The sequence below is a fragment of the Scylla paramamosain genome, chromosome 26, assembly GCF_035594125.1.
Source record: "Scylla paramamosain isolate STU-SP2022 chromosome 26, ASM3559412v1, whole genome shotgun sequence".
Lineage (NCBI taxonomy): Eukaryota > Metazoa > Arthropoda > Malacostraca > Decapoda > Portunidae > Scylla > Scylla paramamosain.
The window spans coordinates 7,040,001-7,054,442 of NC_087176.1; the positions used below are offsets into that span (position 1 = coordinate 7,040,001).

At 38.4% G+C, this 14,442-nt stretch overlaps 1 protein-coding gene and 1 long non-coding RNA gene across 6 annotated transcripts in view; one reads left to right on the forward strand and one right to left on the reverse strand.

The window, feature by feature from the left end:
- The window catches only part of LOC135113650 (uncharacterized), a 29,673-nt gene extending 26,237 nt beyond the window's left edge, over nt 1–3,436 (reverse strand). The window contains exon 1 of one of the 5 annotated variants that reach the window (XM_064029085.1): nt 3,286–3,436. In XM_064029085.1, the coding sequence (XP_063885155.1) occupies nt 3,286–3,301 (16 nt within the window). In that variant the 5' untranslated portion in view covers nt 3,302–3,436. The remainder of the gene's footprint in view (nt 1–3,285) is intronic. The other 4 variants (XM_064029080.1, XM_064029081.1, XM_064029083.1 and 1 more) reach the window with 4 other exon arrangements.
- Nucleotides 1–9,145, forward strand: part of LOC135113652 (uncharacterized) — a 40,404-nt gene extending 31,259 nt beyond the window's left edge. The window contains exon 3 of the long non-coding RNA XR_010274926.1: nt 8,148–9,145. This is a non-coding gene — a long non-coding RNA (uncharacterized LOC135113652). The remainder of the gene's footprint in view (nt 1–8,147) is intronic.
- The last annotated feature ends 5,297 nt before the right edge of the window (nt 9,146–14,442 follow it).

The following is a 14,442-nucleotide window of genomic DNA, read 5'->3' on the forward strand; positions in this document are numbered from 1 at the left end:
GATTCCAAGATTGCGCAATAAGCCGTATGAGGAACGACTGGAAGAACTAAACCTATTTAGTTTAACAAAGCGCAGGATAAGAGGAGACCTAATTGAAGTGTTCAAAATTTTCAAAGGATATAGTAACATTGATGCACATAATTATTTTACCATTGATCATTCTAACCTAACAAGAAATAATGGATTCAAGATTATACCCAAACGTTTTAAATCCCACGAGGCCAAACATTTCTTCTTTAATCGTATAGTAAATATATGGAATAAACTTCCTGCCGAAATTGTAAACAGCAATACTATTGAATCATTCAAAAATAAAATAGACAAATATTTAAAAGCAAATCCCCAACAAGCTCTCTTCTTGTCCGAATAATTACTAAATTCACTATTAAACTCTTATTCAACAGACACCATTTTTAATATAACTTGTATTAACTTTCAGATAGGCGTATAGAGTTCACCGTAGGGTGAATAGTAGAACTTCCTTTCATCCTTTCCTATGAAAATTTCCATGTCAGTTTTTTCCATACTGCATGGTACTTTTCCCAACTATTTCCATGCCAGCGCAAGCTGGAGGGAGTGGTGGGTGGGGAGGAGCCTTCTGCTATGCTGTCCTGTATCCTGTATCCTTCCTTACTACTACTACTACTACTACAGGCGCGCGGTGCAACAACGACGTAACCGTGAAATTTGAGATTTCGTGTTTTTGCCTGCTCCGTGTGGTAGAAGGGTGTAAAAGTCTCGTGGTGATGTCGGCCAAGTCATATTCGACCATCTAAGCACCTGTACTAAGGCTCAAAGTCGAGCGGTAATGAGCCGGTAATGAGCCGGTAATGAGTAAGTTTTATTTTTTACGCTCGGAAAAAAATTCATAAAAAAATTATTTATGTACCAATCTTCATGAAACTTTCACCTAATACTATGTGTAATAGGCTCTAACACATTATTAACAAATGAAAACAATATCGGGAAAAAAAATTATTACCTACGGTATACGCGTTAATTAACGCGTAAGTCATCCACCCAAAATCGTCAGCTATCACTTCGAAACCTACATCCCCAAACAGAACTACCCAAGACCTTTCAAATGATGTATAATACTTACTTATTTAAGGGTATCCTATTGTGCGCAATCAGTGTTTAACTTTGAGCGCGTTTTTCTCGAAACTTCCATTTCTCGGTTACGTCGTTGTTGCACCGCGCGCCTGTACTATAGTTACTACAACTGGTATTACGGTGGCCCCTCCCACAGGGTCGATGGCCTAATGTTTATAAGAGTGAATATTTTTGAGCGATTAATCTCATCTTGATTAGTAAAGTATTATAACATATTATATTGAAAAGGGAAAGTGACAAATTATTGACGAGTGAATTACAATTTGGATTTAAAGAAGGAACACCATCTGCTATGTGTACAACTATGTTGAGATAAACTGTCATGCTCACAAAGGTACCACTGTGTTTGGATTTACTTTAGACGCAAGCAAGGCGTTCGACAGGATTAAATACTGTAAATTATTTGACATTCTGTTAAAACGTAATATATGTCTACTGGTATGCAGACTGTTGCTTAACATGTACATAAATCAAACACTGTGAGTAAAATGGAGTGAAGCGATGTCTAGCTCATTTAGGGTAAGTAATGGAGTGAAACAAGGAGGCGTGCTTTCCCCCATACTATACATACTGTGTGCACACAGACGGGTTGCTCTCTGAGTTGCGGGACTCAGGAATGGATTGCCACATGGGCGGCGCCTACACTGGAGCCTTTTGGGTTTGGTGATGATTTCAAGGGTCTGGCATCAAGTGTGTTTGCACTTAAAAAGCTTTGTGTTAGCAAAGTTGCCATAGTAATGATATATATATATATATATATATATATATATATATATATATATATATATATATATATATATATATATATATATATATATATATATATATATATATTGATAGTAATATAAGATTGTAGTTTTTCCTGCTAAGAATAGAGTTAATGTTATTCCAGACATGAAAATTAATGACAAAAGTATCGAAGTTGTGGAGTCAATTGTACACCTTGAAATATTTTAAGTAGTAATATTTTTAAATTACGCCTCTAAATTTGTGACATGTTTTATGGGCAGTGTAATTTCTTTTATCTCATTTTAAGATGACATGACAAGTATTTGTTTTTTCAATATTGTTCCCGTTTTTATGGTAGCCAACTTTTCAATTTGTGTGATGGCAAATGGAGGCTGCGTGCCCAGCGTGACGGGTCCCGGCGCGGCGCGGCGCGTGTGGAGGACAACTCACCATAAACTGTTCTCTCATGTAGCTCAAGTTATGCCCCGCGAGCTGTGCTTTGATAAACGAGCAGTTATATTTACAAAGCAAATATTAGCTTCAGGTAATTCTTTAATTCGAATGATTGGAAGAATGGGCTTATGTAGCAGACATTCAGTGTTGGGTAGTAATACAAGTTACCTGACATGTAAATATAACATGGACTGTGATGAGGTGAACACGGTTCGGAAGGAGTTATGCAACGAACGACAGTATAAAGGTCAGACTGGGTGTACTGGTTCGTAAACTATGCTACATGAAATACAATAATGATAGCACTAAACTTTCTGCCAATGAAATCAATATGATTAATTCACTATGTACTGAGCGAACTTGTAGTTAGTATGTACTATGTGCCATATTGCCTTGGCCTACTTTTTAATGTTTTATAATTTTACTTATGTGTTTAATACTGCTGTACATTTTTCAACGTGAATAAAGAATACCGAACTGAACGACTACTACTACTACTACTACTGTAGTGACTGCCAGCCGGCTAGCCACTCCACGCTAAACCTCGTGGATTCCCTACATGCTAAGCTTCCCAGGTGTGGGACCGGCCAGACTCAGTCAGGTCAGGTCAAGCACCTGGAAGCTGGGGAACCTACGAGGCAGCAGTCAGTCTCGCCTCTTCCTCTTTAATTTTCCTTGTATTCGGGAAGAGAGAGAGAGAGAGAGAGAGAGAGAGAGAGAGAGAGAGAGAGAGAGAGAGAGAGAGAGAGAGAGAGAGAGGCACTAATATTGTCCTTGTCCAGGCCTATGTAAGGAATCCCTCTCACAGAATAATACAACAATCACTTCAGTCCCCTTGTGTCTCCCATTATTCACACATCCACTCTTCTTTTCCTTATTATGACTGTGTGTGTGTGGAGAGAGAGAGAGAGAGAGAGAGAGAGAGAGAGAGAGAGAGAGAGAGAGAGAGAGAGAGAGAGAGAGAGAGAGAGAGAACAATAATTATCTTACTGTCTAAGCCGCACATGACGACTCTGAAGCACCGGACAGCACCTCCTCCTCCTACAACGGTCGTGCGTGCACTAAATGGCTGCAATTGCCACTCGCCACTTGCCTCTCCAGCGACTGCTCTTGGCTCCTTTCCTCTATGCGTACGTCATTATATAATGCTAATTATATAATCCTAACAGGACATGAATTCCATATCCAGATGTTTCTCGTTCAAATAGAGCACTTATAACTACTGCGCATTCAAGGAGTGTAAGAACACTAAATAAACGGTTCAAATATCAGATTAACAGGCCCTGTAATGAGGGATAGGACAATAAATAAAGAATTCCAGCGTCAGATTAGTAAGCGTCTGTCTCGCGCACTGGCACCTTCCATATGAACGGGTTTCTCGCCCCAAATAAAGCTCCACGATTGATAAGTGTTGTGGGAAGGTCAGTAATTAAGACAGGGCAATAAACACTGGTATAGGACAATAAACGGCGGGTTCAAGGATCAGATTCTTAAGTCTGTAGAACAATAACCAGCGGGTTCAAGGGTCAGATTCCTAAGTCTTTCTCCTTGTACAGTACTTACACTTAAAATACCGAAGAGTTTCCGCCCCTATCAAGCCTCATACCTGATAAGTGTTATGGGAAGCTCAGGAGTCAGGACAATACACAAAGTTCAAGCGTTAGATTCCTAAGCGTCTATCTCATACGCTTTTTGCATTTATAATACCATAGGATTTCCTGCCCGAATAAAAACCCCACAAGTGATGATCATTGTGGGAGGTTGAGTGATCAGGAGAGAGGAACAAATAACGGGGTAAGACAATTAATGAAATGTTCAATGGTCAGATTACTAAGCATCTCTCTCTTACGCACTTGCTTTTTTTCATAACGAGGGATTTTCCGCCTTGATCTCTTTTTTTGTACCGGAGAGAGAGAGAGAGAGAGAGAGAGAGAGAGAGTGCGTGTGGACCCTTCATGTCAAGAGAGCGCTGATGTAATTATTTCTTGTAAATTATTAATAACAATTTACTTCCATCAACTCCTTCCCTCCTTTCTTTCCTCCTCCTCCTCTTTCACCCTTCTTTTCCTCTCTCTCTCTCTCTCTCTCTCTCTCTCTCTCTCTCTCTCTCTCTCTCTCTCTCTCTCTCTCTCTGGTACAAAAAAAAAAAAAAAGATCAAGAGTGTGGTTGGTCAGTGCTTCAAAACATTGTTCTATTTTCCCACTGTCCTCAAAGGAAGGGAAAAAAAAAGAAAACAGTAAATAAATAATAAAAAAGAGGACATGCGACTTCTGGACATGGTCACTCCTATCATCCTTAACCTTTTTTTTTGTCTATATACACACACACACACACACGCACAGGACAACAGATGACACTTGTGAAGAAGTAAAGGAAGCGATAAAGGACTACAAAGAAACTACAAAAGAACACACACACACACACACACACACACACACACACACACAAACACACATACATACACCATTTAGCATTTTCATGAATTATTAAGGCCGTCAAGTGCCTACATCCTCTTGCAAGTCATGCTAGCAAGCAATTTTTATTTTTTTTTTCCAAGAGGGAGATCACAAAACACTTCTCCAATTTTAGCTAAATTTTCTGGCGCTTCATGACACCCACACACACACACACACACACACACACACACACACCCACACACAAAGACCAACAAGATAAATGAACACTAGTAGGTGATGATTCATAATGTAAAATATCCAGAGCAGTAAAATTTACAAAGCACAACAGGAAAAAAAAAAAAAAGATATATATATATATATATATATATATATATATATATATATATATATATATATATATATATATATATATATATATATATATATATATATATATATAAAGAAATAAAAGTAAAATAAATAACATGAAATAAAATGGAATAGATAACAACTATAGTTTATCTAGAATGTTTCAAAATGCTAAAACAAAGATGTAAAACAAAACACATTAGCAAAAATAAAGAAAAAATAAGAATAAATGAATAAATAAATGAATTAAAAAATAAATAAAATAAAATAAAATAAAATAATATTATATCAAATGCTAAAAAAAAAATACAAATCTAAAGACATAAAAAAATCACCGGCAAATATAAATAAAATAAAATAAGATAAATTAGAATAAATAAATAAACTCTTTAATAACTTAACATAAAATAAAAGAGCTAAGAATAAAAATATATATATATATATATATATATATATATATATATATATATATATATATATATATATATATATATATATATATATATATATATATTATATCAAATACTCCAGATATGAAAAATAGAGATTTATAACAAAAACACACCAGGAAAAGTAAAAGAGATTAATAAAATAAAACAAAAATAAAATTATAGATTTATCTTATCATAATGAATGACACACACACACACACACACACACACACGTACAAAGACTAACAAGGTAAAATAAGCACAACACACACACACACGCACACACACACACAGGATTGAATCAAAGCTTTTTATCTCAACAACTTTTCTTTTCCAACTGACTGTCTCTTTCATCGCCGCAATGTTGCATCTCTTGCTATCTTTCGTCTTTCTCTCACCCCTATTCTATCCACCTCTATAATGCAAGAGTTAGCCAGTATTCTCAATCATTCATCCCTTTCTCCGGTAAACTCTGGAACTCCCTACCTGCTTTTGTATTTCCTCCTCCCTTTGGCTTTCAATCAAGAGGAAGGTTTCAAAATATTTATTCTCAGAAAATTGCTCTGGGAACAGGCATTTAAGTTTTTTTTTTTTTTTATTCAAAATAGTTACCCTTGGACACTGGCTCTTTTAAACACACACACACACACACCACACAGCATCCCTCACTACGCATGTACATCTGAGCACGAATACACCCACGAATAACAATGCAGACATACAGATGCTCATTAGATATTTATACCCACGTCCATCATCTTATCTTTGTTTTTCCTTTCTTTCTTCTCTTATCTGTCTCCACGGCTCTCCCTTCTCCCGTCCCTCTCTCTGGCCCTCCTTCCTCGCCCACCCTCTCTGTGTTTGTGTGCGCAGGCCACATGAAAACAACTCTTGAAAGCCCTTCAACAACTTCCACTACAGCGCTCTATTATCTCTTACTATTTTGAAAAGCCACGGAGATAAAAGGGCGGATATCTGTGATGTTATTCCACACTGATAATATAGCATCGGTATCAAATATCACTCGTGCCATAAAAAAAAAAAAGCACCCTTGAAAGCCTTGGCAACATCCCCTGGAACCTGTTAAAAACAACGGTATAGCTAAGCGTTTGAGAATGCTGGTCTGTGGTAGGCATGCATTAAACAGGGACTGTTAACTGTAGGCCTGATGTATTCTTGTACTATCCCTTGTTTCCCTAAATCCTTTTCGTCTTCTTGGTGTAAATAGGCAGGTATGTATTATACAGGGACTACCACGTGTAGGCCTGATGGTTTCTTGCAGCTTCCCTTCTTTTTTTTAAGCTTATTACAGATCCGCGCATGTATTTTTACGGTTTTACTGACAGATGAACAACAATTTTCTTGAGAACTCGGTTAATCATCTCTGTGGCCTTTGAAAACAGTCGTGGTGAGAGAAAGCAAAAAAAAAAAAATAATAATAATAAATAAAATAAATAAATAAATAAATAGATAAAAATAAATAAATAAATAAATAAAATACATAAATAAATAAAAAATACAGGCGCTTTGGCAGTGAGTTCTGTTTTCCCACGGTCTCAATTTCTTCTCATCTGTTCCCTTTCAAGTCAAGCGTTCCTAGCAGGGCAAGACTTAACAAGTCGAGAGTGCGTGTGCTTCACTTCTGCCCAATGTCTGTGTTTTTGAATGCTTTATCCTTTTACCAGGAGTCTTTTCAAAGGCTATTAGTTGGGCTCTCACGGTTTTTTTTTTTTCCAGAGGGTGTAAATTCTAGTTAGACTATCACTAGAGACATGGAATCTTTGAAAACCACTGCTTCCACTACTACTACTTTCATTACAGTCTCTTGAAAGTACTACTCGAGATCAGACGACAATATGCCTAAGAGTGCTAACCCAACAACTTTGAACCGCATCATGAATACAAATGAAATGATAGCAAAGTAAAAAAGCGTAAATACTGAGTGCTGGGGCTAGGAAAGAGGGAGGGAGGGAAGGTAAATTGTGTGTGGTTGTTAGCAACAGCGTGGTATGAAGAGTGAGGCTGGAAGCAAGGAAAGGGAACAGGAAGGCCATTGGGAGAGGGAGGAAGAGACAAAAAAACAACTGTTTGATGTCATATGTTATTTAGGAAGTTCTTTCTATCCTTCATTTGTAGAATTACTTCATAATACCATCAGGAATCCCATAAGTGTGTTGCAAGTGCTTAGAGGAAAAAGACTATATGCAGTTTTCAAACAGAAGAAACAATCTTAGACACCAACATGCCTCACTCTATCTCTTGAGAAATATACAGAGGACAATCTTAGACACACACCTAACTCTCGGCCTTTTGAAATACATATACTCATAAGAGATAATCTGTGTTTTACTCCTACATGTTAGGTCAGTCCCAAGCAAGAGTAAACTCTGGAACTCCCTGCCTGCTTCTGTGTTTCCTCCTTCCTATGACTTGTGACTTGAACTCTTTCAGGAGGGAGGTTTCAAGACACTCATTCTCAGGCTTTGGATGATTCTCATTGACCTCACTTTAGGGACCAGCACTCTAGTCGGCCTATTTTTCTTTACACTTTTATTGCCTTTGGCTGGTGCCCTTCCATAAAAAAAAAAAAAAAAAAAAAAAAAAAAAAAAAAACTTATGGCTCAGAATTTGTACCAACATTTTATAATTTTTCAGTGATCCTGTGATGCTTCTGAAGAGACAGAGGGACATGATGGCAAGTCTTGGTGGGAGTCCTGGCATTGAATGGCCTGAGGAAAGTCTTGCCAAGCTTTGCTGCCTCCTCTACACTGGCCAGCCCTACCCACAGGTCACTTAGTGTTTGCATGTAGTACTTCCTATTTTGTATAGAAAACTAACCTATAAACCACAATTGATTTACTGACTACCTAACCATATTATGTTCAACTCATCTAAAAATAGCATCATTAAACACTTAAAAAAAAAAGTGACTTAATTATACGCTTCTAAATAAATTATCCACCTTAGCACATCTCCTAAAGACAGCATAATCATACACACTTCTAGAAATTAAACTGAATGGGTAAATTTCCTATACTTTTTTTTTTTAACTTCACTCCTACTGTGAGGAAAGGAACCTACTTTGTTGGTCATTTATACTGCACTGTTGTTGAAGTATGTGAGTGCTCTTGTTAATACTACACTGCTGTGACTACTGTTATCACAACCACCACTACACCCTGCTACAGACATTTTCTCCTTCAGTCCCTCAATCTGAAGTGGTGCGTGGCCTCATCCACTCCTTACACTGTGTTGATAAGGTTATTGCTACTGTTGCTGCTACTACTACAACTATTACCACTACACCCTGCTACAGATAACAACACACCACTCACTGGAATGGAAGGTTCAAACACACAGGGAGACAGACTGTGGCTTGTATCATGTTAGCACAGCCCACATCTACAGTAGTGATCCTTCCAGACCTGTCCTGTGTGTGCCTCAATGAGAAGTGTTCCTTCCCTTGGTGCTCTTAACCTTGTGAGGTTTAGGAAAAAGTGCACAGTAAGAATGAGACACTTTATGAAAATGTGGAGTACAGCAGACGATTCATACATTTTGGTCAGTGCAGCAATACAAGTGGGAATGTATAGCAGCAGCACAGTGCAGCAGATGAGCAGCACACACTCTCATGCTGCCCTCAGCAGTGAGTGTCTCCACCTGGCTGGTGTGGGCAGCACAGGTGTTCTGCTTCAGGTGTTGTGTGTCATACCACAGTCAGGAGGCAGTCTTGACAGTGGCATGCATGGAGGGAGGATATGTTTCTGGTACATGATACACACACACACACACACACACACACACACACACACACACACACACACACACACACACACACACACACACACACACACATACACATGCTTCCTCGACTAAGTCTCACTGAGTCTCTCACACATCTTACATCTAACACAATTGCTGTATTACACCTGTTCTTCAGAACAAGTTTTGTATAAGTCCTTCATGCCTCACACTGCATGGCATCAAGTGGTGACTTGTGACTATCTGTTTCTATCTGTACAGGACTGAATCGGTCTCATGTCCAGTTTTAAATCAAGTTCAAGTTCTCAAGTTCTCATGTTTGTGCATACTGTTTACACACACACACACACATACACACACACACACACACACACACACACACAGTGCTTCCTCTGACAATAAATCCCATTGGTGTGTTGCACTAGTTTGCTGTCAATGCATTTCAGACTTCCAAATGAGACTACCTCTTGTATAATGTTCCTGAATGGTGTCTTGACTGCAGGGGCCAAGATCATGGCACCGGCCCACATGAGCCTTCACCTCAAGCATTTCTGCACTCACACCTTGCTTCCCTGTCAGGCACACCACTGACACACCATCAGCAGTAGTGACCATGTCTGTTCTCTCCACAAATGTCAGAGGGAAGGTGTAGAACAAGACTACATACATGATAGCTTCACACACACCACACTGCTCCCTACCTCACACACCACACTGCTCCCTGCCTCACACACCACACTGCTTCCTGCCTCATATACCACGCTGCTCCCTGCCGCACACACCACACCACCACACCACACAACTGTCCTCATGCACTACCCAGCACTTCAAGATTCTATGAAGCTGTGAGTCTGTGGAAATCTTTTGTCACTGCTACAAAACTATAATATGTGCATTTATAAGTTCATGCAGTTGGCTACAAGTCTATTTTTTTTACAAGTACATACAACATTACTTACAAGTGTGTTATTGATATGGAAACTGTTACTTGTCCCCACACACACACACTCACATACATACACACAGCTACACATACACAACATATTTTCTCAATTTATCTAATGCCAACACCTACACAATGCAACAGTTGGTCTTATGACAGCAAGAGAAGCTTTCAATACTTCTGTCCCATCATTGCTTTACCTTCTGTCTACTCAATAAATCCACATCATGAAACAGCTGCCTGTCAAAAGAGAGAGAGAGAGAGAGAGAGAGAGAGAGAGAGAGAGAGAGAGAGAGAGAGAGAGAGAGAGAGAGAGAGAGAGAGAGAGAGAGAGAGAGAGAGAGAGAGAGAGAGAGAGAGAGAGAGAGAGAGAGAGAGAGAGAGAGAGAGAGAGAGAGAGAGAGAGAGAGAGAGAGAGAGAGAGAGAGAGAGAGAGAGAAAGTGTGACCAAACACAGCAACACCTCAACACTTCCATCACTGCTCATCTACACTTGGCAGGGCAAGACACAACATAGCAACACTGAACCTTAAGTCTTGTCACACACACACACACACACACAATATTCATATTCCCTAACGATCTGATTCTAACATCTACCTCTCACTGTATCTTATAATTTTTTCCCCATTCCTCATTACATTACCCTCTTCCTTTACTTACATGCCTTTAATCTAACCACTGTTCTTCCTTGTAACTTCCAAACTTCTAAACTCAAATCCCTCATAACGTCATAATCATTCCAAAGTAGACATTTCAGTGGGCATTTTTTTTTATTGGATTTTTGTTGCCCTTGGCCAGTGTCCTTCCTACATATAAAAAAAAAAAAAAAAAAAAAAAAACTCAGTTAGTCTTGGACTGTAAGACAGTTACTGTCTTACAGAATTGGGGGATAAGTGTCATGAAACCTCCCTCTTGAAAAAGCTCAAGTAATGGGGAGGAGGAAATACAGGAGAGAGAAATACAGAATGGGGAAATACAGTCCTTCCAGTACGTATCACTGAGGAGTTAGTCTGAATATCAAGATAATTAAGAAATTTGGCAAACGTTGCTTTCACTCAGCTACACTTCTCACATCCAAGAGAAGCATAAGTTGTAACAGTGTCAGCATAATTACAAGGGCAGTGCGTAGAAAATGCTAAGATTAACTTGAACTAGTTCATCAGTGAGGAGAGGATGTATATATCAGGCTTACAAGAGCAACAAGATAAGGATGCCAAACTCTTATTCACTTTCACACAACACTAAAAAAATCACCAACAAACCTAAAAACTACAATTAAAAGGAAAAATTCCTACACTTTCTGAACTGTATAAAACTGTATGAAAAATCAGATTCTAGCATTTCATAGCAAATGGATACAAGCACCAGGGGGATTTGTCAATCATTCTCCTTCACACACATCCAGACACACACACACACACACACACACACACACACACACACACACACACACACACATACATACACACACAAGCATACCAACAGTGAAGGGAAAATATATGGTGTGTTTCCTGCCCAGCACCTCCTCCCTTACCTAGGAGAACCATGATATGCTTTTTTCATACCACTCTCCCACCAAAGAAGAGATGAGGCACTGCTGTGTTTGCTCTGTGTGTGTCTAGTACCAGCTAATGCACACAGCACCAGGAGGAGAGTGTGTAAAGGGACTGACTAAGGTGTCACCCACACACAACACCAAAACACTGTCAGATTTCTGCAACTAGCATCATGTTGGTCCATTGAAGTGAAGGTCAGAAAAAGTAAAGTTAGACACTATCACGATGACATTTTGTGACTCTAGCACTGTCACAAGTTGAGATGTTTAAGAAACTTGGTCCACTGATCCTAAAGTTAAAGACTAGTTATATACATACATACATCACACTGCCATGCAAGGTTCCTACACAGCCTCTCTGTCTCACTCTGCCTTAAATCAAACTTACACACACTTAAAATCATTAAAACACTTCTGAGCTGTATCTCTTCTACTTTCAAAGGCTCTAGTTGAAATTACACATTGGTCTTTAAGGGCGTTTTTATGATTCAAGTGACAGATTAACATGATTTCTACATTGTTAACAGGAGAAACGCTCTTGAGAATCCAGCTAACCATCTCTGTGTCCTGTGAAAATAATCGTGGTGAGAGAGCAGAGTGTTTTGAAAAATTTAAACACTGAATGTAATAGTGTAATATTTAATATGTCATCACTTTTTTTTAGTCTGATGCAAAATTGAAATCAGGAGCTAAAATAAAAAGCCCTTAAAACATTGTCCATAAGAATGAGTGACATGCTAACACTTCATCATACAAACACATCATGAAAGATGGAAGACAGAAAGAGTAAATATTTCTTTATTTTCTGTTTCTCCGAATCATTTCTAAGAAATTAAGCAATTGAGGAAAATAAAGAAATATTTACTCTTTTTCTGTCTTCCATCTTTCATGATGTGTTTGTATGATGAAGTCTTAGCATGTCACTCACTCATTCTTATGGACAATGTTTTAAGGGCTTTTTATTTTAGCTCCTGATTTCAATTTTGCATCAGACTAAAACAAAGTGATGACATATTAAATATTACACTATATGTTGTGGTCAATAATAAACTAAGTAACCAACTGTCTGCTTTGTGTCTTTGTTCAAGCTTAATGGCAGTCACTTGAACACTGTAAAATGTGTCTTTGTTCAAGTTTGATAGTAAAGCCACCAGAACAATGAGTAATGTATCTATCATGAGTTTTTGTCCACATTCAATAGCAAAGTGAAGGCAGAGTGAGTCATAGAATTCAAACAAAGCAATAAGGAAAAACAGTCACACACAAACATTGAGTAATGCATTGTATCTTCATTTCTGTTCCCACAGCAGTCAAGGCAGAAAGAACAATGGAAACCAAACATAGAGAAAGTCACACACTGAGGTTTGCATGGAACAGAAATTAAAGGCAAAGTGAACCGAGAAAGAAGAAAGTCACACTCTCAGATCTCAATGGAACAAAAATTAATGAAGAAGTGAGGAAAGAAAGAAGTCACACTCTGAGGTCTCTATGCAACAGAAATTAAAGGAAAAGTGAAGTTAAACAGAGAAAGGAAGGAAACAATTGCATGAAGAAAGAAGAAAGCTACACATTCTCATAAATGAATGAACAAATGAACAAATACACAAAGAAGAAAGAAAGACTCTTAAACAACAAGAAATAGCAAAGATGTGAACAACTGTCTCCAAACTGGCCAGCAAACACATCACCACTCATTCCAGCCCTGTCACTCTAATGGAACAATCATCTCTAGGTGTTAATTTTAGCAATCATCTCCAAACAGGCCACCAAACACACCACCCCCTCTTGGTCCTACCCTGCCTACCTCCACCCACTGAATCAATTGGTTACTAAATGAACAGGTGTTAATCTACAAGGGAAATTCACCATTAAGTACAGCAATACTGACATGCATCCTGTGGGAGCTATAGTCATGTGTACAGTTGGCCAAAGAAGTGATGTCACATTGTAGGAGACTGGAATGGACTTGGCAATCAGGTTGTTGGTACTGAGTCAATAGGGAGGTTTAAAAGGTTAGGCAGATTTATGGACAGGGATGATAGGTGGGAATTTGTAGGCATGTTTTATACAGGGACTGCCACATGTAGGCTTGATGGCTTCCATCACCAACCCTTGCTTTCTTATGTTAAAATGTTTACATCATTAACACACCATCTCCACTCATCAAATCTCCAGTTCTTGTTCTCTGCTGCGATCTAAATGTAAAGCAATTCAAACAATCTGTTAGTCCAAATATTAATTTATCTTTGATTTACATAAGAAAATAAGGGTAACTGCAAGAAGCCATCAGGCCTACACATGGCAGTTCCTGTATGAAACATATTTACTGACATTACACTGACCTGGCCTGTGTGACATCGCTGCTTGAGTCAGCTGTACATACAATGACAGTCTTGGCTGCTTTACGGTACGTAAAGCCTCGTAACAAAACTAACACTATTTTACTGATGACATTCATACTTGTTCATCAAAACACTGAGCACAAATCTTCAACATAAAATTAAACAAGAAGGTTACACACTTATCAATAGCAACATAGCAGGTGCATAAATTGCACGACTGTCTTATTTAAAAGACTCTATTCTGAAACACTTCTGCGCCTCACCTCCACTATTTTCAAAAGGCTGCAGTTAAGATTTCATGGATTTTTAAGGGTGTTTTTATGGTTCTAGTGACAGATTACGATG